The 27,058-nt window shown below is 47.6% G+C and overlaps 1 protein-coding gene across 6 annotated transcripts; it reads right to left on the bottom strand.

The window, feature by feature from the left end:
* Window positions 1–10,368: 10,368 nt before the first annotated feature.
* Slc6a18 (solute carrier family 6 member 18) lies at window positions 10,369–23,129 on the bottom strand. Of its 6 annotated transcripts, none has more exons than XM_038323820.1 (12): window positions 22,973–23,129; window positions 21,504–21,644; window positions 21,171–21,308; window positions 20,314–20,495; window positions 18,347–18,457; window positions 17,569–17,681; window positions 15,583–15,711; window positions 13,856–14,012; window positions 12,755–12,959; window positions 12,179–12,338; window positions 11,813–11,975; window positions 10,369–10,639 (listed from the first exon to the last, which is right to left on the bottom strand). In XM_038323820.1, the coding sequence occupies exons 1-12, from the start codon at window positions 23,127–23,129 to the stop codon at window positions 10,448–10,450; spliced, it is 1,848 nt and encodes a 615-aa protein (XP_038179748.1). In that variant the 3' UTR covers window positions 10,369–10,447. The 6 variants fall into 6 exon arrangements, with proteins under 6 accessions (XP_038179748.1, XP_038179749.1, XP_038179750.1 ...); XM_038323821.1 differs by having other exon boundaries at window positions 12,179–12,308; XM_038323822.1 differs by lacking the exon at window positions 12,755–12,959 and adding an exon at window positions 12,634–12,682 and having other exon boundaries at window positions 12,179–12,379; window positions 13,858–14,012.
* Between the last annotated feature and the right edge of the window lie 3,929 nt (window positions 23,130–27,058).

Below are 27,058 nucleotides of genomic sequence, written 5' to 3'. Positions count from 1 at the left end.
GCTCTGGCTTGTTATTGGCTAACTCTTACATATTAATTTAACCCATTTCTATTAATCTGTGTATGGCCACGTGGCTGTGACTTACCAGCTAAAGTTCTGGTGTCTCTCTCCAGTGGGGCTACATGAAGCTCTCTCTCACTCCACATTCTTTCTCCCAGCATTCAGTTTAGTTTTCCCCGCCTACTTCTATTCCCTGCTCAGGCACAAGACAGTTTCTTATTAACCAATGGTATTCACAGCATACAGAGGGGAGTCCCACATCACTGTTATGAGGCTAGGTTGCCCTCCCAAAGATCTGTGTCGTGATGGTAGTACGAGAGTTTGTCCTTGTTTCCTCTGGTGGACTTGATTTCCTTCCTGATGCCCTCCAGGAAGCAGATCCCACCCTTTTTAGTGGCAGGGATTCCCTAGCTACCAACACCAGAAGGAGGTAGAAGGTGCATGGGCGCACTGGGACTATGTGGACAGATATGAGGTGCTGGACCTGATGCCTTTTCATATCGAACCATGGAGCCTTTCCCAATGGGGTCAGAGTGTCTCCGAAAGAAAGACACGGCTTTGAGCCAGTAACCTAAATTACAGCCTAAATACATTCCAAATTCAAGTGACTGCATGTTTAGTTACTTTTCTATTGCTGTGATAAGACACCATGACCAAGGCAACTTATATAAACAAGGTTTTTGGTTTTTGGTTTTAATTGGAGCAGTAGTTGAGAGTTTACATATTGACCCAAAGCCTAAGGCAAAGAGAACTAACTGGGAAATGATAGGGGTCTTTTATTTTCATTTTATTGTATTTTTTGCAATATTCTCCAAGTCCACTTTAATTTTTAGTGGTAGTTTGACAAATACATCAGAACGTTGTAAACATTGAGATCAAACAGGTCACAGGCAAGTTGAAGGGATCATACTGGGGACATTTCATAAGTTCTCTGAAGCAAAGATTCCTTGGCAGCATCTCACAGTAATTAATCATAGTGGTTATCTACTGAGATAAAATTGGATGATGTATGTTAGTACTAAATCAGACAGGAGTCATATGCAAATAAACAGTAAATCCTGAAAGTGTTGTTTGTCATACTTGTTTGACGTATCACTCTAAAAGATTTCTACTTAATTTAAATATTTTCTGATTCTCCCTGCCCCCCCCTTTTTTTCAAGACAGGACCTTACTGTGTAGATCTTGGCTATTCCAGAACTCACTGTATAGACCTGGCTGGCCTCAAACTTACCTTGATCCACCTGCCCTTACCTCCCAAGTGCTGGGATTAAAGGCATGTGCCACAATTCCCTAATGTGTGATTCCCCTATGTATGCTGTGAATATGTTTTATTACCATTGGTTAATAAAGAAGTTGCTTTGGGCCTATGACAGGGCAGAATAAAGCCAGGCAGGAAATCCAAACAGAGATATATAGAGAAAGAGGCAGGATCAAAGAGATGCCATGTAACTGCTGAAGGAGAAAAAAACGCCAGACCCTTAGGAAACTTACCGGTAGGCCACAGCCTTGTGGTGATACACAGATTGATAGAAATGGGTTAATTTAAGATGTAAGAGCTAGCTAGGAATACACTAGAGTCATTGGTCAAACCGTGTTGTAATTAATGTAGTCTCTATGTGGTTATTTGGGTCTAGTTGGCTGGGAAATGAACGAGCAGCCTCCTACAATTTCCTAGCTTGTTTCCTGAATTATTAACGTCCGATTCCACACTATGCACCCTTCGTCACAAAGCCCCATTCAAACTGCCTGCCCACGTCCTTTGCATAAACTTTCCATTCTAACCTGAACCTCTCCTCACATTTGTGAGTCTCCTGTCTTTGAGCCTTTCCCTTTGCTCGTCCCACACAATGGTGTTCTTATTTCCTTTTCATTTTGACTTTTTTTTTTTTTTTTAGAAAAGAACAGGCTTCTAAGCAGTAGCGACCAAACATGATAAAATAATAAAATATAATAAGATAAAACAAAAGCCATCACATGGAGGCTGGACAGGGCAACCCAACAGAAGGAAAAGAGCCCCAAGAACAGGCACAAGAATCGGAGACCCACTGATTCACACACTCAGGACCATAAAATACTAAGCTAAGAGCTCTAATATATATGCAGAGGACCTGGTGCAGTCTTCATAGGTTCATATGAGCCTTGCTTAGTTAATTCAGAGGGTCTTGTCTTCTGGTGTCCTCTATCCACCCTGGCTTTTAACAAACTTTCTGCTTCTTCTTCCTCGGGGTTCCCTGAGATTTGAGAGGGAGGATTTAATGAAGACATCCCATGTAGGGCTGTGTGCTCCAAGGCCTTTCTCCCTGCATCATGTCTCACTGTGGGCTCTGCATCTGTTCCCTTCTGCTGCAGGAGGAAGTTTCTCTGATGATGACTGGATAAAGCCCTGATCTATGAGTGTAGCAGAATATCATTAGGAGTCATTTTATTCATACTTAAGAAAAACAGTATTATTCGGCTTTTCCCTAGGTCTCTGGGCTACTTAGTTTCTAGTTCTTGGTTACCCAAGCAGTGTTGGGTATGAGTTCCATCTTGTGGAGTGGGCCCTAAGTCAAATCAGACATCAGCTGGCCACTCCCACAAGTTCTGTGCCACCATTGCCCTATAGGTAGGACAGATTGTAGGTCAAAGGTTTTGTGGCTAGGTTGATGTTAACATTTCTCTTTTGGTAGCCTGCAGAGTACCTTCCTGCACCAAAGACACTAGAGTGTCAGGGTGAAGGCTCCATGTAGGCACCAACTCAACTTCTTTAGGATCATCTTCATATATTTTAGGAGGTTTGACTGTACTAGGTTTCCATACCATCCCTTAAATGCCCCTCAATTCCAACTGTATCTCTTTGAATTCCCTTCCTCAACCCTATCTCCTCTTCCTATCCCCACCTGATCCTCCTGTTCCTGTCCCCTTCTGCCCCCATTCCACCTGTATAATATATTCTATTCCTCCTCCCCGTCCCTTCCTCTATACCTAACCTCTGTGGTTCTTATCATTGACTTCACAGCTAAAATCCACATATAAGTGAAGGCATAGAGTATTTGTCTTTCTGGGCCTGGAATACCTCACTCAGGATGATTTTTTTTTTAGTTCCATCCATTTACCTGAGAATTCCATAATGTCTATTTAAAAACAAACAAAAAATAAATAAAAATGCTAAGTAATACTCCATTGTGTCAATGCATCACATTTTGTTTATCCAGTCTTCTGCTGAGGAACATCTAGGTTTCCAGTTTCTGGCCATTATGAGTAGAACAGTAATGAACATGGTTGAGCAAGTGTCCTTGAAGCATCCTTTGGGTATAGGCCCAAAAGTGGTATATCTGGATCTTGAGGTAGATCGATTACCAATGTTCTGAAGAGCTACCATATTGATATCTGTGGTGGTTGCACAAATTTGCACTGATGGGAATCTTGAAACCTCAAAGCCTGCTCCCAGTGACACGCCTTCCCCATTGAGACCATGCCTCCTGATCCAGTTCCACCCAACTGGGAACCAAATATTCAAATTTATGAGCCTCATTAATTCATACCAATACCACCACATTCCACTCCCTGGCCCATGTAGCTCTGTAGCCACATCATAATGCAAAATGTGTTCAGTCCAACTGAAAAGTTCCCATAGTCCTTCACAGTCTAAAAACCCAAAGTCTCTTCTGAGACTCAAGGCAGTCTCTTAATTGTAGTCCTTTGTAAAATCAAAAATCAAATTACATACTTCCAACGTACAGTGGCACAGAATATACTTTTCCATTTCAAAAACAGAGGAAAGGGGACAGAGTGAGGAAATACTAGACCAAAGCAAAACCAAACCCAGCAGGGCAAACTCCAAATTCTGTATCTCTGTGCCCAATGTCAAGAGGCTTATTAGATACCTCTCCATGTCTCCCACTCCTTCCAGGCTAATTGATTGCACTCCCTTCCCTTGGTCCGGTTCCACACACACCCAGTCTGCAGCTTTTCTTGTCAGGCAGCCCATGGCTTTGGCATCTCCAGCATCTTGGGGTCTCCAACAACAATCCAGATTTCACCTTCACAGCTTCATGTGACGGCCTCTCGGGGCCTCCATGCCAGGACTCTCGGGCCACATGCTTGTCCTCAGCTGCTGTCCTTAACTACAGAGGAAGGTCGCACAACTCCTGTCCACTTGTGTTTTCCTTGTTAAAGCCACAAAGTTGTGTCTGGTGCTTGGGCTTGCTGAGTCCCTCCATGACTTATATTGGCATAAGCTTGGACCTGTTGATGGTTTTTGTTTTTAGATGGCCTTCAGCCTTTGCCTTGCAGAGATTACAGATTTAGCTAGGTGGAGTTTCTCCCTGAAGATACCGCCCCCTTTATTACATTCATTATCAGGCCTTTCTTTTTAATTTCTCATCTCTTTCAGCACAAGGCTTGGTTCCAACATTGTATTTACTGGTGCTCTTTATCCCTTCAAACTCCATTTGTCTTTATTTTTATCCCTCTTGCTCTTTTTTATTGGAGTTCTACATAAGAAAGGTCACTAATAACCACACGACCCAGTCAATATGAGGTTATCTTGAAATCTTTTCCACTAGTGATGTTAGTTCAAGAACTGCTTAATTTAGCCTCAGGCAGATTTTTAGGACAAGGACAAAAAGGGGCTACATTCTTTGCTAAAGTAGCACCAGAATGGACTGTAGCTGGGCAGTGGTGGCGCACGCCTTTAATCCTAGCACTCAGGAGGCAGAGGCAGGCAGATTTCTGTGAGTTTGAGGCCAGCTTGGTCTACAGAACGAGTTGCAGGACAGGTTTCAAAGCTACAGAGGAACACATACACACACACACACACACACACACACACACACACACAGAGAGAGAGAGAGAGAGAGAGAGAGAGAGAGAGAGAGAGAGAGAGAGAGAGAGAATGGTCTGTAGCTGCTATTATTGTCCCTCTCTAAAACCTCTTGTTCTGGCTCCACAATCCATATTGCTCTCAACACTACATGCTTCAGTACCTTGCTTCTACTAGGGCAGCCCATTAAGCCCCACTTACAGCATTTAACTGATTCTCTATTCTAAAGTTCCAAAGTGTTTTCTCCAAACAAAAGCATGCTAAGGCCTGTCACAGCAATATCCCAGTCCCTAGTACCAACTTCTGTCTTAGTTACTGTTCTATTTCTGTGAAGAGACACCAAGATCAAAGCAACTTTTAAAGGTGAGCATTTATTTGGGGTCTTGGTTATAGTTTCAGAGGGTTAGTCCATGAACATCAGGGCAGGGAGCATGATAGCTGGTAAGCAGGCATGGCACTGAGCAGTAGCTGAGAGCTCACATCTGAGCCCCAAGTAGGAGTTAGAGAAGACTGTAGAGAGAGGGAGAGACTAAGTCTGGTATGAGCTTTGGAAACCTCAAAGCCACCCTCTAGTGACATACCTTCTTCAACAAAGCCACATCTCCTAACCCTTCCCAAACAGTTCCACTAACTGGGGACCAAGCATTCAAATATGCGAACCTATAAGGGCCATTCAAACCTCGACAACCTAGCAAAGGAGATGGAAAACCCCTACAATGAAAACTTTAAACCTCTGAAGAAATAGATTGAGGAATACATTAGAAAACAGAAAAACTTCCCATGTTAACCAATTGGTAAAAGTAATATTGTGAAAATATAACCACTCTTCTGAAGACAGTTTACAGATGCAATCAATACAAGCTCGATTAAAAACTCCACAACATTCTTCAGAGAAATAAAGAAAAGCCTAAAATCCATATGGAACCACAAAAGACCCCAGAGTGCCAAAACAATTCTGAGGAAAAAAATGCAAAAAAATTTCTAGCTCTCAAGATATATTACAGAGTTACAGTAAAATAGCACAAAACAGTATAGTAACAGCACAAAAACAAACATGTAGACCAACAAAACAAACCAAAGACAACCGTAGACATGTAGACCAACAAACCAAACCAAAGACAACCGTAGACATGTAGATCAACAAAACAAAACAGAAGACAACCGTGAGTGCCTGAAATACAATCGTCTGAAATTTAGCAAAGAGACCAAAAATATTCACTGGAGAAAAGACAGTGGCTCTCGTACCTTGGCAGTAACCAACCACTCTCTACTCTGGCATAAGGCTCACTCAACAAGGAGGGAAACCATGCCTGGTACTGGAAATTTAGCCAACTCTTCAGGGATAGTGAGGTCTTGGCTCTAAGAACTTAATTTGGCTGTTTTGCTAAACCAGCATAATTTCTAAATGCATGCTAAATATGTAAACTTATACCCATAGATAAGTGTAGCCCTCACTCCTTATCAAAGAAACGTTGTTTGCAACAGACAGGGAGCATTACAGAGATCTCAACTAGGTGGATACAGAAGACAAGTGGTCGTGGAGAACCCAAACTCAATGGATTCATCTACAGCACGACCCCTGAAGTAACCTAAGACTCAGGGAACAAATGCCATTCAACAGACAGCCTGAGGATAACACAGGGAGCGGGAAGACCAACGTAAAGGGCATGGAGGCATAAAGAACAGTCAGCCCCCACCCCCCGCCCCGCCATTTCCAAAGGGATTGACTGAGCTGGATTCACTGAGATCTCAGTCACAACCAATGGTTTGAGCAACTCTAGAAGCTTCTGGTGGGACCACAGAAACTGTTCCTTGGACAGGGCTCTCGTCTCAGTGCTGATGCAGCCTAATTGGTCTCAGCTGGCACCCTATGGCGGTGCCTTGTCCATGCAGCTGCCTTTTAGTGCATCCAAGTGACTCAGCCCAAGGCATTTACAGCAGAACCAAGTCCAGGGGGTGTATCATAAATACACCTAGGTTCCTGGAACTTCCATATGGAGGGTGTATGTTTGAGGCTCTTGGCAGCAAGCCTGCTGGAACCAGTCCAGTCCTAGAGCAGAGGACACTCAGTAATGGGATCAAAATAAGGTTGGGAAATCCCAGGAACTAAGGTCGCAGCTCTGCGGGAGACTAGAAATCTTCCACCTGGACTGGGCATACCCAGGTCTCTCTGGTGTGCAGTAGCATCATGTCATCCGTCAACCCATTAGGCACCAGCACCTTGTCTCTTAGTTCCAGCTCTCCTCAAGACCACTGGTATCCCTACCAGATTGTTACGCTCCCACTGAAAGGCTCATGTTCTGGCGGGTCCCAACTCATGTAGTTACTGAGTTCTTTCTTCAGTTACCATGAAGACTGCCAGATCTGCTGAGGTTGAAACAGAAATGGTGACTTTAAAATGGCAGGGAGGAATCTAATTTAGGGGTTCTCCTAGATCTAAGCTGAAGCTTATGGGTTTGGTGGTAGTGGTGCTGTGTGTTCCTTTGCACGTGTAGAACCCATGTGAGGAAGTCAGGTGTGGTGGTGCAAGCTTGTAATCTCAGAACTGTCACAGTGGAGACCAGTGGATGCCTAGCCTGACTGGTGAGTCCTAGGCCAGTGAGAGACCCTGTCTAAAAATCAAATTAGAATAATTTTTAAAGTGGGCATGGCTCCTGAGGATGGATACTCTGACCTACACACACAAACACCAAATCAGAGAAGAACAGCTCATGCTCAGATCCTTTTTATTCCCGTTCTTCTCTGATTCTGTGTATGTGTATTTGTGGGGGTCCATACCTAGTTTAAAAGGCATAACTTCTCCATCTCCCCTCATCTGGAAACTGCTGGAATTTTTTTTCTTGCTTATGTTATTTTTCTCTCAAACTTCAAGAAAAAAACATTCTCAAACTGCCTTCTGAGTCTATTCTTGATTATATTACTAACGAGACTAAGAACCCAAAGGGAACCCCAGTTTTCCTGACAGCAAAGCCACTTCTCTAGCCTGGCCAGAGAAGGTGCCCACAAAATTGGACAGGCTGTCATACACTTCCTGAACGCTATAACCTCAGCAGGATATAGATGCTGATTGGATGATAAGGTGACCAAGCTCTCAAACTCCCATGTGGCCCAGGCTGCTGGGTAGGGTCCTCAAACTGAGGGGTGGGATGCAGCTCTTTAGGCTAAACCTTGTTTACCAAGGCTGGTAAACAGGAGGCACATCCAGGATTGGTAGAGTTTATGTAATGTACCCATGCATGGCTGGGATACATCTCTGCCATGATGCCATAAGGAAGGTGACTTCCATGGTCGGTTCTCCTGAAGCCGAAATGTAGCAGGGTCAGGTCCTTGCTTTACATAAGCATGAAAGGAAAGACCCAGGTGGAACTTGTCTTTGTGATAAGACACAACAGCCTGGGTTCATCTGTTTCATCTGCTTCAGGCTGTCCTCTCTGTAGACTCCCTAGCCATAAGAGTGGTGCCTTTCACAGTGAGTTCCAATTCCACCTTCTGTATGAGGGGGCTTCTTCTCATACAGCAAGTTGGCTCTTCTGAGCATGTGTTCTCAGGATCACCTGGACTACAGAATTACTTTTCACCTTAGAGTGTAGAGGAACACCTCATCAATCCTAACCTTAGTTGTAGGATAGAGCTGCCGAGGAAAAACGCTGAGAGGAGAAGAGAGAGCTCATAATATGGCTGAGGAAGACATGGACTCCGTTTGTCTCAGAATTGACAGGCGTTCATAGCAGCTTCATTTCCAGGTGGATACTATTACCCTGGCCTGAGGAGTGGTGTGTTCCTTCAGGTTGGCAGGCCTAGCCTGTGTTTTTCTCAAGGGAAGGGTCAATTTAAGGGTACCTTGCAGGTAGGTATGCTCATGCAGGCTCAGGATGCTCACCTTTGCTCTGCAGTCCTGGCCCTTGTTCACCTCCTCCTGGACAATGATTTGACAACCATCCCAATTTTCCAGGCACTCACCAGAGGCTCCAAACAGTCAGCCTGTTTAACAGAGGCTGGCATGCCTCTGATCTGTCTATGTGTCCATCTGTTGGCTACCTATTGGGCATGTCTCCTGCCATCTTCCCTTTGGTGCAGATATTCTTACAGCTGCATCAAGAATGGACTGCTCTTGAAGAGATGAACACCCAAGCCCTTGTTCTCTGGAGTTAAACAGGACACACATGCTTTCATCTCAGCTCCTGGAAGAAAGCATATTCTTCCAAGGTGCCAGCAGAGCCTATGATGCTTTTATATGTTCTACACCAAAAAAAAAAAATTCCCCTAGCAATAGTCCCCTACAACACCCTAGTGTTTTGAAACACAATATGAAAACGAAATACCTCTTGTATAAAGATAGGTGACTCTTACATCCCTTCTTATCAAGAGAATTTATCAGTGGCAGAACAGGTAGGCATGGACAGTTTCCACAGTCCAGGATGCTGCACCAAGGTCAGGATTTAACCCTCCATAGGCTTGAGCACTTTGGGTTGGGCACTCTGAGCTCATCCCATGTGTGGTGTTCAGCAAATCTGCAGGTGGGCATCCCCAGAAACCTGTGTTTACTTTGATCTGAGCTGGCCACGGCAAGGATGGCTTCCAGGAAGAAACATATTTGCACACATAATCCTTTCTTGCTTAAAATGTCAGCACCATGGACAGTACTACACCACCCATTTCTCCTTTGAGACACCAGTGTCTGTTGTGCCTGGGCAGTTACTGACATCACAAAGCCGCTGGCTGGTGTAGATGGCTCTGTAGGGACTAATCAGAAGTGGACATCCTTGTCTAGGGCTCCGGGATTCAGATGACCTTGACTTCACAGTGTTGCTGCAAGGAGCAGTAAACAAGAGGATGGGAAGGAGGGGAGAGGGGGATCTCAGCACTTAGAAACAGGGAAAGAGCCCTTCTGAGATTCTGAAGTCATGGCTGCCTGAAGGCTTCAGAGGACTGGGTAGTAAAGAGTCACAGTGAGTGAACAGATGTGAGCTAAAAAATTATTATTCTCATGAGAGAGTAGAAACTGACTGACCAGTAGCATTTTTGCACTTTCTTGACAAGCAAAAATTAGATGCTTGAAAGACAAAAATGGCAATATGTATGAGTCAGTGATACAGTCCTTGGCTTTTGACCACCCCATCCCACCTCTGTGGCACTGGTTGTAGTCGTTGTGATACTGGGTCCTCTAATGATCTCTAATCTGTACTGTGGGTCTCTTCATAGATGTGGTGACTCCAGGCTGATATGGGACAAGGAAGAGGTTTCTCACCTGTCAGGTTTCTCCCACTGAGCTCAGCTTGCCTTTGAAGGCCAGCCATAGGACTGAATTCCTGTTATTAACAATCTGGAGGTCATTCATAGGAAAGGGATTCCACAGTCCTGCCACTGCCAACCAAGCATACTCAGGACTACCCCACTCAGCATGGATTTCAGGGGAAGCCATGCACACACAGATTGCACCCTAGGGAACCTAGATTTGGAGAAATGGCATCACACAGATGCCCACTGGGCATCATGCAGCTGCCCTGAGCCTATGAGTCTTCTGCCACACAGAAAGCTGGGAATGCAATAATCATATGGTCTTGGTCATGGACAGAGTGTAATGAGGCTGGGTCTGAGGGCACAGGTCTACTTCCCCACCCTGGTCTACTCTGGATTTGTTCTTCAGCAGCCTCTGCTCTCCTGTGGCTTCAGACCACTCTCTAGGTGTGCATCCTTGCACCTCTGTCTGTGCTGGTAGAGTAGATGAGCCAGAGCAACTGCTGGAACCCACAGTGAAGGCAGGAAGGACAGGAGCACACAGACGACTTGCACCCAGCCCGGGTAGAGCTTCTCCTCTCTTGAGGGGAAGTGTTCCTGTGGAGACAGAAGGGCATGCTCAGATATATGTCCTAGCAGGGACCACACTACCCATCCCCAAGAGGAGCTAGGCTGATCCTTAGCCACCAACTTAAGTAAAATGGCAACTTTACTCCCCACTTCTTGAAACAGTGAGTACACAGATTCTTGGGGAAATGAAAGAAGTTTGGCCAGAACTCCTACCCCAACCTCACCTGAGGGTGAGTACCCCCAAAAGGGCAGCTTTGTACAGCCATCATTCTGGGTCCCCGTATTTCTCTTCTGTGACATGGCAACACAGCTCACCCAACTTTCAGATGCTTCTTGTATGTTTGCATGGGCAGGTATAAGATGCATCTAACAGGAGAGTTCTCATGCAAACTTCCCAAGTATACAGTCTCCTTTACAGCCTCCTGCTGCTCTGCTGCAGTCTCTCCAGGATGGACTTAGAGAGGCTTACTCTCATGATAATGAGAGACACAGATGCAGGTGAAGTTCTGAACCATGCATGTATGCCTCTGATAACCAGGAAGTTGGGTATAGGTCAAGAGTCACAGCTGGAAGTGACCCACCAAACTTAGGAGACTGTGAAAAGCCTGGGGCCATATTGATAATCGTACAACACCCTCTGTCTATCATTTATCTTGTGGTAGATAAAAACCTGAGCAGTTTTCTGGCTGTTTGTCCCAAAGCACACAGAGAAAGTGAAATGTCCCTAAGAGAGAGGCCAGTGGGACCTATGTCTCTAGAGCAGTGCTTCTGAATCTTCCTAATGCTTTGATCCCTTAATTTAATTCCGCATGCTTTGGTGACCCATCAACCATAAAATTATTTTCATTGCTACTTCATAGCTGTAATTTTGCTACTGTTATGAATCATGATGCAAATATCTATGTTTTCCTGTAGTCTTAGGTGACCCCTGTGAAAGGTTGTTTGACCCCTCAAGGGGCTGCAAAGCACTGTCCTAGAGTGTAGAAACCCCTGAGATCCACACTCTGCTCACGAAAGCCCTAGCCTTGGAATGTTAGCGTCTTCAGTCTTATAGACAACCAACTATTTACACCCCTGATTTCCCAGTTACCAGAAGTGGTCAGACCACACTACCACATATAGATCATCTAAGCCACGGGGAGCACCATGGATGCTAGGTAAAGCCTGAAGGATGCCCACAGCCTCGTGAGAAGGACCTACGTATTGGGGGTTCCAGGCCTTGTAGCTGGGCGGTCTCTGGGTCAGAAGGATGATGTATGACAGGAAGATGCTGAGCAGCAGCACAGGGCTCACCACCCTCCATGTCACCTGCCAGTAGAGCCCGGGCCGCCGCCCAGTCATCCATTGAATGTCATCACAGAACCTGCAGAAGACACAGAAACACTAGCTCGGGTTCCCTTGTGCGGCCCATCCTTTAAAGCCAAGAGCCGTGGGCACCCCGAGCCCACCCTGGATCTTAAGGTACCAGGCCAGAGCATTTCCCGGGATCCAGACAGCTGTGGGTACAACCGCACCACCCATTCCATTCCCTACTCAGCCCAGAGAGGGGACATGGGAGCAGCTTACCGCTTCATCCCATAAACGTAGATGACCCCAACCACCTCCATGAAGGCAAAAAAGATCAAATTCAGAGAAGCCGCAAAGCTGTCGAAGATCTCCAGCCAGTAGTTTCCGGACTGCAGTGTGAAGCAGATGGCTGAGAGGAAACACACAAGGCAGACCATCCCTGGGGAGAAAGGTAAGCAGGGTGAGAGGCAGTGTGGTGGAGGATCAGGAGGCTTTTCAGGTTTCCTTGACCCCCACCCCTTGGTTCCTTTCTCCCTATCTCTCCCAGTACTTTGCCAGACAGCAGGAAGGACCTGCTAGAGATGGGGTTCTGTTTGCATAGGGAAAGGGAAGCCCAACTGTTGCTCCTCCCTTCTCCCCACTCCTATCTACCTTCCCCCATCCTTTCCTTTCTACTACTATTCCCCAAATGGAGGCCATTGGGGTTTTCCAACTTCTAGAGGTGAGCCTGTCCTCAGCCTTCCCCAGGAACATGAGCCCTGGACTTCTGCTTCCAAGTGGGTTGTTGAACGATGGGCAAGATGGACAAAAGCCCAGGGTGGACAGTGAGGACAGGCCCTCCACCCATCTACTTACCGGTCATGGCTTCTTTGGGGATACCTCTGGGTAAGATCCCCATGTCAAATAGTGGTGTGATGACACTCTCCATGTTCCCAAACATGGAGGACAGACCCAGGGTAAACAACATCCCAAAGAAGAGCACGGACCACACAGAAGCGGCTGGCATGTGCAGGACAGCTTCTGTGAAAACGATGAAGGCCAGGCCTGGACCCGAGGCACTCTGCAACACAGAGGCTATGCTATGGTCACGTGCACAGCACACAACTCACATAACACATGCACACCCCCATCCTGATACATGTGCATCCATACCTTTACCTGAATGTGTTACGCTGTAGCATGTATACATGTCACACAGTGACACATGTACACACACTGACATGTGTGTACAGCACCATAACATGTATACAACCCATACCATGACGTGACATATCTGTGCTCCACACTGTATCACATACACACCCTCATTGTGATACGTGTAATACACATGCACCCACACCATGACACACGCACACTCTTACTATGACACATGTATACTCTACCCTATGATACATTCACGCCTCACACCATGACATAGGCAAACCCTGCACTGTGACATGTGCATGCCTCACAGCATCACATTTGTGCATCCCCCAACTACTATGACATGTGTGTCCTATACTGTGATATGTACACACTCTCCACCATGATCTATATACACACATGTTTTCTGGTGTCAGAAATGCCACAGTGCTTTTCTGGGAAGACAGGCCACAGGCACTCCTCTGAGGAAAGGGGGTGTTTTTCCTTGAATAAGGAATATCAATCAGCTGAGCAGGGAATCTATGGCCTTGGGATCAGGGGCCAGGAACTATTGCCCTGAGGATCTTCCCCCGAGTGGTCATTCCCTAGTCTGGTCCCCAGCACCCACTGTCCTCTATGACAAGACTGTGGCTTCCATGTTCTGTGTCCCAGCAATGTTGTCATCCTAAATTTCTGTCTGCTAGATGCAGGTGGACTGAGGTGCTTTTCTGGGGTTCCCTGTGGGATATGTCCCCAGCGTTCTGCAGCTCAGAATTCTCTCTGTGTGGCCCTGGTTTCCTAGGGACAGCCCTCCTGTCCTGTTCCTGTGGGTACCTTATCCAGAAAGTCTTCCAGATGGCAGGTCTTCAGTGGGAGCTGGGCTAACCTTTCTGCCTGAGTGGCATTCAGGTGCATGAGGACAGCTGGGTACTCATCCCTGGAGATGCTAAGCTCTGGAAAGTCGAACTCATTGATGAGGCTCAAGATGTTTCTGCAGGATCAGAAAGAGACTGGTGAGGAGAGGATTGGATGCTCTACAATGGCCAGAAAATGTTCCAATATCTCAGGGAAGTTCTGAAACAAATCTCAGCACCCAGATGAGGACTCCAGCCTTTGTAGACCCTGTGGTGTCCCATGGATACCTGTGTCTGGCAAGCACTGGAAAGAGGAGGCTATTTACGCCTGTGGGCTAAGAATAGGGGCACCTCTTCTGTGGGCATGAATGAGGAGGAGACAGATTCCCCCCTCATCAATGAGGGATTTGGCAGTGAGGGGCAGCAGACCTCGGCATCATTCACCTGATACTGCTTTTGCAGACATGTAAACTATAGGAGTTATAGGACAGTTAAGACTGCCTGTTCCTGCAGGCAGCTGCTGAGAAGACAGTATGGGAAGGTGTGAGGGAGAAGCCTACATTACTGTGGACACCTAAAGATATTAGAGATACCAAGGATGTAGAGTTTCTGCTAAAGGAAAGCTACAGTCTACAAATAGAAGTAGTACAAGAGAAAGGTCATACGAGCTACTACTGGCAAGGCCATGGGAGCAGGACTGCCAAAGTCTACTGGAGCTCATACCTCTACCATGTGCCCTGGGTACCAGACACAGAGATGCAGGATTTTACCTTTGTGTCTTCTAGTTTTTTAGTCTTGCCTTGACTTGATCCTTCTCTGCTACTCTCCTGATCCTCCCTTTTAGAAGGAATGTTTCCTGTGCCATTGTATCTTGGAAATATCTTTCTTTTTAATGTTATGGTTTCTTACAGCTAGGGATTTGTGTGGTTTTCAGAACAGACATTGAATTTCACCTTTCAAGGAACATTACAACTGCTGAGACTTTGAGCATGCTTGGAGATAGACTGAATGCATTTTTCGCTGTGAGACAGCCATGTGTCTTTGGGGGCAGAGGTGGGATAGATTGTTGAAATAGAATACATCCCACATAGAGTCATGTGTTAAAGCCTATTCCCACAGCTGGCAGTTTTGTTTTGAAGGTTCTAGAAACTTACGGAGGAGGTAAGTCCCTGGAAGTGTATCCTAGGGAGGACTTCTCTTTAGATCCTTTTCTATTTCTCTGATGTCTGTTCCAAATGAGCTGAGGAATTTCCACCCACACTCTACTGTTCTGATGTTCTTTCCACTCAAGCATATGAGACCGAGAAAACACAGACTGAACTTTCTAAAGTTTAGAATCTAAAGCCATGAGCAAAATAAATCCTTCTTGTAAATTATTTCTGTCAGGTAGCTTTGTCACAGTGAGGAGAAAAGCAACCCACGTGTGCCTCTTCTAGAACTCAGGGGCCGTAGGCATCACTCGGTAACATTGTGGCCTCTGCCCTCTACTGCCATCTCTTCTGTGTCCGTTTCTGGCTCATAAGGACATCTGTCATTGCTCTAGGACCACTCTACTCCAGAATTGCCTCATCTCAGTTCCTATCTTACTTCCGTCAATAATATGAGGTTGCCAGTGGACAGGAACTTTCGGATGACACTGTTCATCTCATGGATTCTGGTGTCTGAGGGAGGACCTTGTCCTGTGAAGCCCAGTACAGCTGTGCTCACCCGTCCAGGCACCTCCCATAGTCATTGGTCGCCTTGAACCCCATGACAGAGAAGATGGTGATGGATGCATACAGGGACGTCATGCTGTTGACCAGGGCGATAGTCACGGCGTCCTTCTCACAGTTGTTCCTGGACACAAGCACATGGCCATCATGGGACTTTCTGGGTCAGAACCAGCCTTCCTATGGGAGGAAACGGGAACGATTCCCTCCTTAGCACCTTTACAGCCCGAGGCAGGCTCACTCTGAACCTGGAGGATATGCGGGGTGATCTCATACTCCCAGGATGACTTCAGCCTCTCCCCACACTCCTCCACTACAACCCAACTCAGAACCACCAAGGTCTGGGCATTCATGGAGTGGTGGGCATAGATGCAGGCTTTTGAGACTACTCTCCAAGGAGAATGCATACAAGTGCACCTTGAGTGAATCCAGGCCAGTAAGTTACCACAAACACTCAGAGACCTCCTCTGTCCTATAGAAAGGTGATGGCCACATAAAGTTGGTTTGTTAGAGTCTGTCATGGTGTGGCCCGGTAGCTTAGAGTACTGGCACTGCACCCTGGTATCCGGCAGCAGCATCTGTGTGTGTCAGCATCAGACCAGAAAATTTAACACTACCTATATGCTTTTATGGTACAAGTACATGTTATGCACATTTTGATCAGCATCCTGCCCAGTGTGAAAGACATGAGAACACTGTCATCAAAAATGAAGTTTCTGGGGCTGGAGAGATAGTTCAGTGGTTAATAGTATTTGTTGCTCTTACAGAGGGCTGAAATTAAGTTTTCAGTACCTACAAACATCTGTAACTCCAGTTTCAGGAGATCTGGCCTCTTCTGGCCTTCTCAGCCACCAGGCACACATGGCAAAACACATTGCATAGTAGGCAAAATACCCACACACATAAAAATAAATTAATAAAAATAAAAATACCTGCAGAAAAAGCTGACCGGAGCTAGTGAGAGCTCACTGACTCTTGACTGATAGTAGGTAAACCCGCATAGGGCCAAATTAGGCCCACTAAATGTGGGGCACAGTTGTGAGGCTTGCACAGTCTGTGGGGACACTGGCAGTGGGACCAGGATTCATCCCTAGTGCTTGAACTGGCACCCAGGAGCACATTCTTTTTGGAGGGATACCTTGCTCAGCTTAGATACAGCAGGGTATCTTTAATCTTGCCTCGAAGTGAAGTGTCAGACTTTGTTGACTCCCCATGGGGAAGACTTACCCTTTCTGAAGAGTGGATGGGGAGATGGGGCAGGGGGAAGGTGAAGGAAGTGGGGGGGAGGGGAGGAAGTGGGAACGGGGATAGCTACGTAAAATGAGAAAAGGTTGTGCTAAAAAAAAAAAATAAGTCATAAAGAAAATGAAGCTGCCTGTGTCAGTCATAACAAAAAGCAAAACCGGAGGTCACGACAGAAAGGAGCTCGTGCACAATTGCCTAGCAGCCAGTATTGCGGGGATTTTCCTGGACCACAACCTCACACAAAGTCCACCAGAGAGTACTTCCGCAAGAACAGCTGTTAACCCTTTCCCATCAACTCAGACTATTGGCCACTGTGTCAAGATAACCTGTGAAATTCTCGTATTCTTTGGGATCTGACCGTGATCTGCTGTGGCACTGGGCCCAGGCCTTTCCATTGCAATGATCTGCTATGTCCAAATGGACGATGCCAGGATTCTTCAGGCATCTTCAATTGTTTTTGTGGTATACCACTTACATCCCTGTTCGGCCTTGGGTGAGCTAAGCACTTGGTGGAGTCCAGACACTGCCACCGAGGCCCAACCTGAAAACCTTCAGAGGGCATCCTGCATTATCCTCAGTAAAACAGTAATAGCTATTCTATTCAGAATGAAGTTCCCACTTGGAGTTCATAGGAAATTCCCTTATCTGACAGCGTGATTCCAATTTGCTGTGTCTGTCTCAGGTTTGCTGACTCAATGCTGGGACTGTAAAGGCATCCACACACAAACAGTCTGCATACCTGGGCGGGTTGTAGCTTGCAAAAGCAATATGTCCTCCAAAGGCCAGAGACAGGGAGAAAAAAATCTGGGTGGCTGCATCCAGCCAGACCCGTGGGTTCTGGAGAATCTTCATCTGGAATGAACGGGGGTGGCCTCATTATGCAGTGGGCAGACCATACCAGCTTGTCCATCTGACTATTTCAGAACACTGGCACACTCATGAGCAGGAGGGTATAACTCGTTCTAAGGTCTCAGAAGTGAGCAGCCTGGGGGGAGCAGCAGACCCAGTTCTGAGATGAGTCTGACAAGCCCCTAGCTCAAGATACAGACCTAGGGCTCTGAGTCTTTCCCTCCTAGGCCTGGCATTAGAGTGCCTTGAGGTAATCTGAGGAGCATGAACTATCTTTATCTACTTTCTCTGATGCTCACACTAGTAATGTGCTGGAAAATTCCCAGGATCTTGGGGTTATCTAGCAGGGTCACGGGCTCTGGGTACAGGCCTCCTGAGTCTGGTATCTCACCGTTATGGGGAGCATAGCAGGGGTCAGTACCTGATCCAGGTGTGGGTCACCTGATCCCCAGCCAGCCTCTCCCTGAACTACACTCAATTGCACCCCACCTTCCCTCATATGTCTCCCCACTCAGTTATCTACTTGCCCCGGATAGGAGTCTTGCATGCTTCATCTAGCTACGATGTCCCTCCTGATCCCTGTGGGTGTCTTCACTCCACATTGACTTGGCAAGCTTTACTGACAATGTACCCTGGCCATGACCCCTAGGAGCATAAGGTCTACTTACTTTGGGAGTGAACAGGTAGGTCAAGCCCTCTGTTGCTCCAGGCAGGGTCAAACCTCTGACGAGGAAGATGGTTAACACCAGGTAAGGGAACAGGGCTGTAAAGTAGATCACCTGAGGGCAACAAAGAATGACAGTTGGATCAGCTGGTGCCACAAGAAAGCCTTTGTAGGAGCCGCTGAGTAGACATCCAGGGCCCATGTCCCAGTCCTCTTCTCAGACTAGGCCAGCACTGGGCATTTGGGAATGTGGGGTCAGGGCAAGGTCAGACTCATGATTTTAGCTCATGGACAACATCACATGTACCTCCATTTTCACATCTGTGCCCTGTGTCAGCTGAAGGAAGCATTGAGGTCCTAGGATACACAGGTCTCTGTCAAGAACAAGGATTGGTCCCCATAAAGAGGTGTCCCCTCTTCAGGCTCTCTCTTCCTAGCCTTTGCTCCAGCCTTAACCTCTTACCCCTCGGCCTCTTCCTCTTTCTATTTTCAAGACAGGGTTTCCTCTGCGTGGCAGCTCTGGCTGTCCTAGAACTCTTTCTCTGTAGACCAGGCTGGCCTCAAACTCACAGACATCCGCCTGCCTCTGCCTCCAGAGTGTTGAGATTAAAGGTGTGCGCCACCGCCGCCCAGCCAGCCTCCTCCGCCCCCATTCCCAGCCTTTGTTCTCATCCCCTGGGCTCCTCATATCCTGGACTCCCTCCTTTAGCTTCCCCTCCCCTTCCATAGCCCACAGCCTCCCTCTCTCCAGATGCCTCTTCAGCCTCCTCCTGCTACATCTCCCTTCTGCAATAGCTATGATCGGACTCTACTCAGTCTTTCTTGGATGGCCTTGTTCCTGACCTTGTATCCTGAGGCCCTCTTCAAACTCCTTCTAATCCTCATTCTGGGCTCACTGGGTTCTTGCTATGTGGCCAGTGTCTTCTCTATACCATTCTTGTTTCCCTGATACTCCAGCTGGCCACAGAGCTAGGCCCTGTCTAATCCTGCCCATACTCTCCCCTCCTACACTGGACCAGCATGGTCCTCAGCTGGCATTTCAGGTTTCTTCTCTCTAAGTGTCCACGTGAAAAGGATATGCAAGGGACAATAATCTCTGTGTGTGCCTAAACCCCATGAGACAGACCACAGGACCCACTGGTACATTTTCAAGAGCTTGCTGAGAGCGTGACAGGCTGTGTGGATTCTGTACAGAAGCTCTGTAGCCAGCAGTCAGAGCCAGGGTGTGAGGGTCCAAATGACCACCTGAACAGAACCCTCGCGTGATGAACGCGGGTGGCTTTCTCCTGTTCCAAAAAACCACATTAACCAATAGTGCCACTGTTCTCTGTCCCTGACAGACAATGACCTGTTCACAGCAGAGCCAGACAATGCTTGTGCTATTAACACCTTAGAAGCAAAAGCAGTGCCAAGCCAGGAAGGGAGAAGAGGGAAAGAGAAACAGGAGGAGGCTCTTAAGGGCACAGGTTATGTGAGGTCAACTGCCGCTGAGTAGGAGAGGAGCAGTCAGTGCTCTTGGTAGCCCTGTAACAATCCAAGGAGGACATATGGGATGTGACTTCCCAGAGAAAGAGTAACAGGAGCAGAGGTTTGGTGGGCCCACAGAAGATAACCCTGTGGAAGAGTTAATCCCAGTCACACGCACCAGGTGTGAATGGCCTAAACACCCCAGTAAGAAGAAAGCATTCAGGTGAAAGAAACCCAATGGGAGGCTATCAATAAGAGCACACATTCAACATATACACACAGAGGAGGGTGGACATGCTGTGTGAACACATAGAAGAATGTCAGTTCCCATTACATACATGTCATGAACACACAGAAAAAAGTCAGTTCCCATTACACACATGTCAGTTCCAGGACAGGCAGGACCAGGAGAAGGAAACACTGAGAAGCCAAGAGGGGCCAGTTCTAGAAAGCATCTCGGGCACACAAGCTCCCCACACACAGTATGCAGGCAGCACAACTCACCTTCCCTGTGCTCTCAATGCCTCTGATGACGCACAGGTACACAGTTGCCCAGCAGGCCACCAGGCAGAGGAACAGCTTCCATTGGATAGTGCCTGTGTTGTTGATGTCAGATGTGATGTTCAGAGTCTGCCGGTACCAGAAGTAGCTCACGGTGCCGCTGCCCTGACACTCCTGCACAAATCCTGGAGCCAAGAGCACTGTTACAGGCTGGCCTCAGAGTCTGGAGACAATCCACGCCATTCCCTAACCACTACCCATGAATTGCAGGTGCCAGCACGGCAGACCCTTCACAGCCTGGAACTGCCCTGAAAGGGCTCCTTGGGCTGCTTTTACTGCCTCCCTTTTGGTCTCAGGAGCCCCTTGTGTGCATCTGTGTGCATGTGTGCATGTATGTGTATATATGTGTGGATGTGGTGTGTGAACACGTGTGCATGTAGGGCAAAGGACAACTTCGGGTATCATTTTTAGAAATGCCATCCGACTTCTTTGAGGCCGGGTCTTTTATTGTTCTGACATTCACCAATGAGGCTAGGCTGGCTGGTCAGTGAGCCCGAGAGATATTTCTTTCTCTCTCTCCCCAGGACTAGGACTATAAGCACGCACCACCACATACAACATGTGGTCTGGCGATCAACGCTTGTGAGGCAAGCACTTTATCAACTAATCTCCCAAGTCCCCAGGAACCTTTTCTTTCTTCTCTTTGGTACCAAGGCCAAGGTGAAGAACTCTGCAAGAGGCTAGGTGCCTCTCTGGAAACAAAACTATCCAGGTGACTCTGGGATTTCAAATGTGCCCTTTAGGGAAGAGACTGCTCCAGAGCCACACGTGGAGCCTCCGAGTTCCCAGTGGGGTCTTACCTGTTCTGTTGAGATCCAATGGACATGTGCTCCAGGGTAGCGGGTGTTGGAAGGAGTTGAGGAAGAACCATAGGACCCACAGAAGAACGGTGTTGTAGTACAGGCTGATCAGGAAGGACACTGAGAAGCAGCCCAGGCCTGCAGACACAGTAACGCACCCAAAGTCAAGAAGAGGATGAAATGGAACCCTCCCCTAACACATGGCCTGTCACAGCTGCTTCTGTATCTTTCCAGCTATCTTTGCCCTGTCTCTCACCATAAAGTACCCCGCTCCCCAATTAAGAGGTCCCCAAGGGACCTGAGTGGGTGGCACAGTCTGGAAATGGGGCATACCTACTCCACCAAGGTAGGGAGAGATGGTCCTCCACACCCCAATGCTGCCCCTTCGTAGGCGTTGGCCGATGGCAAGCTCAATGTAGAAGAGCGGGATCCCCTCAAAGACCAGGGCTATGAAATAGGGAATGAGGAAGGCCCCTGCAATGACAAATGACACAGGGTGAGCAGACAACCAGATAGCCTCGGGTGCCCACAGCTGATCACTGTGGTCGACGAAGTGATGACGTCATCAGGCAGTGCTCAGGACAGTTTAAGTGCAGTGTCTGTTCTCAGCGAGGGACAGAATGACAAGGGGATCCCACCCAGATCTTAGGACCTTTGGTGCCTTTTTTTTTTTTAAGTAGTATCGTGGAGGCTAAGGACATAGCCTAGCGGTTAAAGTGTTTGCTTTGCAAGCATGAGAATCTGAGTTCAAGCCCCAGCATCCTTGTAAAAAGCTGGGCACGGTTGTGCACACTTGTAATCTCAGCTCTGGAGGTGGGGGAGGTGGGCAGATCTCCGTAGCTTGTTGAACAGCGAGCCAAAGCCTACTTGGTAAATTCCAGGTCAGTGAGAGATCATGTATTAAAAAAAAATAAAGTAGATGGCACCTGAGGAAACAACAGCTGATGTTGTTCTGCGACCTACAAACACATGCACACACACATGCACATGCACGCACACACACACACACACACACACACACACACATGCACATGCACGCACACACACATATGTACATGCATGTGTGCACGCGCACACACACATACACAATATAGATGCTAAGAAAATTTGGGGAACAAGTCAGACTGGTGTCCCAGCCGGGCCCCACAAGCTCACAACTGTCCTATCGGGAGCTGTTCCATGTTTGCTCTCAGGACAGTGTCGTTTATATTTGAAATCTCTCCTCCTGCACCCCCAGTAAAGAGCTATCATCAGCGTGGCTTTGTAGCTATGTGAAGAGAAACAGGTGTCTAAGGGAGAGAGGCTCTGTGAGTGTGTATGGGGGAGTGACTTTTCTCCTTTACTAAGTAATAGGCTGCCATGGGTAGAGTTTAATGATCAGTAACATAGTGTCCATAGTCCTAGGTGTTCTGCAGAACCTCTTGACTCTCAGAACCCAAGCCTGTGCTGTGCCAAGGGTCGGCTGCCTTGGGGGGTGGATCACTGATGAAGCCAAGCAGCTTGCTATAATATTATGCAAAGAACCAGGACGAAACCAACCCTGAGTCTAGCTGGACACCCAGGTGGTGATGGGAATCCAGAGTCCACTGCTTGCATCCAAGACCAAGACGCAGTGTGATAGGCAGCAATGGTACCACATTCCACTCTTACTCAAGATCCCAGAAGGTTGGGTGCTAGGATTGACTCAAAGGCACTAGGCTATTCTTTGGATAATGGCAAAATGTAATTTCCAAGAAGAGACAGTTGCCACCCGAGGGCGGAAAAGGCTGAACAGGGAGCATGTTGGGAAGCAGGTGGCTTACCTCCCCCGTAGGTCTGGCACAGGTAGGGGAACCTCCATATGTTACCCAGTCCCACAGCAAAGCCGATGCAGCTCAGGAGGTACTGAAGTTTGTTGTCCCACTTGGGCCTCTCATCTTCCATGTCCACAAGTGGGTCCGTGCCCAAGGCCTGTGCCATGCCGAGCCGTCACCCTGGGAATGGCTGAGAGGTGTGGTTGTAGGATGGGCACCTTGCAGCACACTAGCCTTCTGGAATCTCTGCTGGACTGAGGGAGCCAGAGCAGTCAGCCCCTCCTTACGATGTTTCTCCATTTATTTATAGAAGCCCAGTTAATTGCTAACTGGAATCGAGTTCCTGCCTACTGCAGAGCCCATCTTTACACCTGCATCTACCAGCCTACCTGAGGTTTTCTTTATCGTGTATTCGGTGAGTAGCAGAACCTGCCAGCACCATACTCAATATAGACTGGATGCTCCATAGGACCTGCGGGGACGCCCAGAATGGCAAGTCCAGTTGGCCATTAAACCTATTTATTCTGTAACTAAGCCTGTAGTGTAAGTAATACATGCTCGCTTTCCATAAAAGACAGCAGAGCAGACCCCAAAGTGTTCTCCTCTTCCTCTAGGGTAACACCTTGAAGCTTATGGCAGTATGTGAACAGAAGTGTTGTGTTGGAAGCTGCGAACCCCCAGACCCTGAATTTCTTGTAAACAACTTGTTTTCCCCTGATCTGTGTGCCTACAGCTGCTCTGAGCACAAGACCCTCAGGAGTTCCTGATGGCAGGGGAATGGTTTCTGGTGTGTTTGACTGGGGCGTGGCTATTCCTATATAAGCTGCCCCTGGACACAATAAAGGGGACATTCTTGGGGCATTCTGGCATCAAGAATGACTCATGTCTCTGTCTATGAGTCTTTGTGTGTTTCAGTCTCCAGCCCCTTGCCCAGTTCACAAACCGTGTGGTACCGCATGGAGCACAGACGAGCATGGTGCACTGCAGTGTTGTGGTCAAAAAAAACATTCCAGGAGGCCACCTGCTGCTTTTTCTATGATGGTCAGAGGCCCCCAGCAGCCCAAACTGCCTGCAGTCTTCTCTCATGAAGGTTCTGTGAGTGGACTTGGAGCTCACAGACTATATCTGCTGCCTTTCCCAAGTACAGCCTGGAGTTCTTTTGGTTCTCTTCCTGAGCAGTACATGCTGATCACAATGCCCACCATTGTCCAAACTACACATCCACTGCACCAGTCCTATTGGGCTGTTCCAGGGGCAGCTGCTATGAGGAGCTAACCTTGGCCTTGAGTGGGCATTGGGCCTGGTCTTTATTTCCCTGGGACATGATGTCAGGAGGGTCTTACCACATGTTTGTTCTTCAAGTATGCTTATTTCAGGTGTCTGTGGATTTTGTGGCTAGTTCTAAACCTCCATGTTTTGAATTTGTCAAGAAAATCCCCACCTGGACCCCCAAGCTGCACCTGCTGCAAACCCGTGACACAGCACAGAAGCCCCTGGCTGAGCATAGCCCACAGCTCTCTGTGAACAAGAGTTTTGAGGGGTGAATACAGGACGCTTCTTCTTCATGTGCTGGGGTTTGAAGGACTTCTTCCCACCTCCACCCACCTCCATCCTCTGCAGCAGTGGCCCCATGTTGTCTTGGCAGAACAGAGTGATGTTAACATACATGTTTGTGACGCTCCCCAGATTCTCTGAGACTCCCCCTCATGACGCTTTCCCCTGAGGATGGGCTAAAGGCATCGTCGACCCTTGGGACGTGCAATCTTCATCCTCCTGGACACGATTTTGACGTCTATGCATCCACAATTCCAAATATGTAGGCTGCAGAAGCCTAGGCTCTAGGAGCTGCATTCCTAAGAGAGCCTATTTTGAGCATGATGGTAAAGTTTGAGACGAGACAAGAAACAGAGGGAAGTGGGGGGCGGGTATGAAGGAAAGTCTCAAGTAGGGGATGCACCCCCTTGGTGTCACCCCCATGCTGAGATTGTTTCTATGGTTCTCTCTCCCCCTACTTTCCCTATCTTGCAACTTCTGTTTACAGCTGACCTCATTCCCATGCAGCTCCATGTCCCAAGTCCAAAGTCCTTGTGGCCACCTTCCAGTAAGCAATAGAGTGTGTAAGGCTACACTGTAGCCTTTGTCTGTACCTCTGGACTGTAGGAACGTCTTCAGAGAAATCCCCCAATCAAGAGCTGCCTGAGAGGTAGGGCTGGGCTTACCGACCACATCATCCCTGCAAGTTCTTGGTGCCTGCCATGGGCCCTGCTCATCCTTTTATGCTTGAGTGACTTCTTTGCCTGAATAATGACTCTCAATCCAAGAACATAAAGTAGAAGTGCTTTATTGAGAAAGATGTATTTTAGACCCATTGACCAACCTGGATTTCTGTTACACTTACAAAGACATGAGGCCTAAACACAAGGCATGGACCAGAGATAGCAGAAAATTTAGTTGGACTCCATCTGGAACACATGGGGCCACATTGGAATCCCCAGTATACACACCACAGGACGTGTATTGATGAGCACCAATCAGTATTTTTCCAGCTGAGGCTTCAGAGGTCCAGAGGTGGACCCTCTGAAACTACTAGAGTGGGATCCTTCATATCCGCCCCCCTCCCCCAGGGCCAACCACCTTCCTCTGCCTCTGTATGGTTCTTTAGGTCATGGCACCCAGGTGATCAGTGTGTACAGAAGGGTGCCTTGGAAGAGGATTCCATGTTTCATGTGGGTGACATGTGGCTGGTGTCACCAAGTAGGAAGCACTTGATATCAGGGCCCACCACAGTTTCTCACCCTTGTTTGTGAGAATTCTCAAAAAGTCCAGTTTTATGTGAATTTGGACTTGTCTGTGCAAAGAGGAGGGCAGTAGCTTGTAATAAACACTACAAGTCCCAAGTACCTGTGACCCAGAGTAGATGTGAACCCAGAAATAACCAACCTGTTGGGGGAAGAGGCAGGCATAGCCCTCTGTGACTTCGCTGACTGCCACAAGACTGGGAATTTCTGGGCTTCACAGTCACTGGGGTGCCCAGGACTCTTGGAGTCCTCAACACAGTGGCCACAGCTGAGTTACCCTGTAACCCTCCTCCTCCAACACTTGGCTAAAGATTTACGGGCTCGTGCCCTCTTCAGATTGCACAGTGTGGCTCCCGCTTCAGCAGAGAAGGGAAAGTCAGCTTGGCTGCTCAGCAGCCCATTCAGCAACCAATGATTAAGCAGGCATCTAGGAAGCAAGGGTGTGCCAGGCCTGACCAAGACAAAGCTTCTGAACCTTGCAGCCCACCAGTTCCTGTGCTTCTCCTTAAGGAGCAGAAGGGCCCAGACTTTTAATTCAATGAACTTGGTTCAGCACTCACAGCAAGGGGCAGGGGATCAGCTGGGATTCAGCAAGGACCACATGCCCAGGAGCCAGGCCAGCCTCATAGCCTCATCTCCTGCCTTCTACGGAGGGAAGGAGACCAGCCCAGGGCCTCCATATCTTCTCTTTTGACTCTGCCAGGAATTTGCAGTGTAAAATGGGTCCTTGGCTGTGTCTTTCCCAGGCTGGAGTTCAAGCCCTACAATGAGGGCAAGAGGAGGACAACCAGGCCAGAGCGGTAGGCACTTCCATTATGAGCATGTAAAAACATTTTCACATGTGTACCATGTGTGCAAAGATAGCATAGGCGTGTGCATATGCCTGTATGCAATGTACAACCATAAGTGTACATGTACATGCATGTGCGTATGGAGCGTGCAAATTTCACACATGAAGATATGCACATAAATATATGTACATAGGTTTGTGCATGTATGCAGATGTACACACATCTATAGATGTACATGTGTGAGCATATGTATCACACGTATGCACACATGTTAGCATGTGAACATATGTATATGTTAACACATGGGCATATATACATACAGATAACGCTCATGTGGATATACACATATATACACAAATATATAGGGACTTCCTAGTATATATGCACATAGGCACGACATGCACACACACAACTCACATATATATACATATTTATGTGCACGTGTACCATATATGTACATACACATCTATACATATATAGTGTGTGCAACTGCTATATACACATAA

This window comes from Arvicola amphibius, chromosome 3, assembly GCF_903992535.2.
Source record: "Arvicola amphibius chromosome 3, mArvAmp1.2, whole genome shotgun sequence".
Lineage (NCBI taxonomy): Eukaryota > Metazoa > Chordata > Mammalia > Rodentia > Cricetidae > Arvicola > Arvicola amphibius.
Note: the sequence above shows the minus strand (reverse complement) of the source record. Positions and strands in the feature narration are given on the sequence as shown.

What these genes read in the sequence shown, in the direction of transcription:
- Slc6a18 (XM_038323820.1), bottom strand. Translation starts at nt 23,129, where the DNA reads ATGGCACAGGCCTTGGGCACGGACCCACTTGTGGACATGGAAGATGAG. An exon ending in GCATTGAGAGCACAGGGAAG is followed by an intron (nt 18,458 to 20,313) that starts GTGAGTTGTGCT and finishes TGTTGCCCTCAG; the next exon opens with GTGATCTACTTTACAGCCCT. An exon ending in GCAAGCTACAACCCGCCCAG is followed by an intron (nt 15,712 to 17,568) that starts GTATGCAGACTG and finishes GCTTGTGTCCAG; the next exon opens with GAACAACTGTGAGAAGGACG.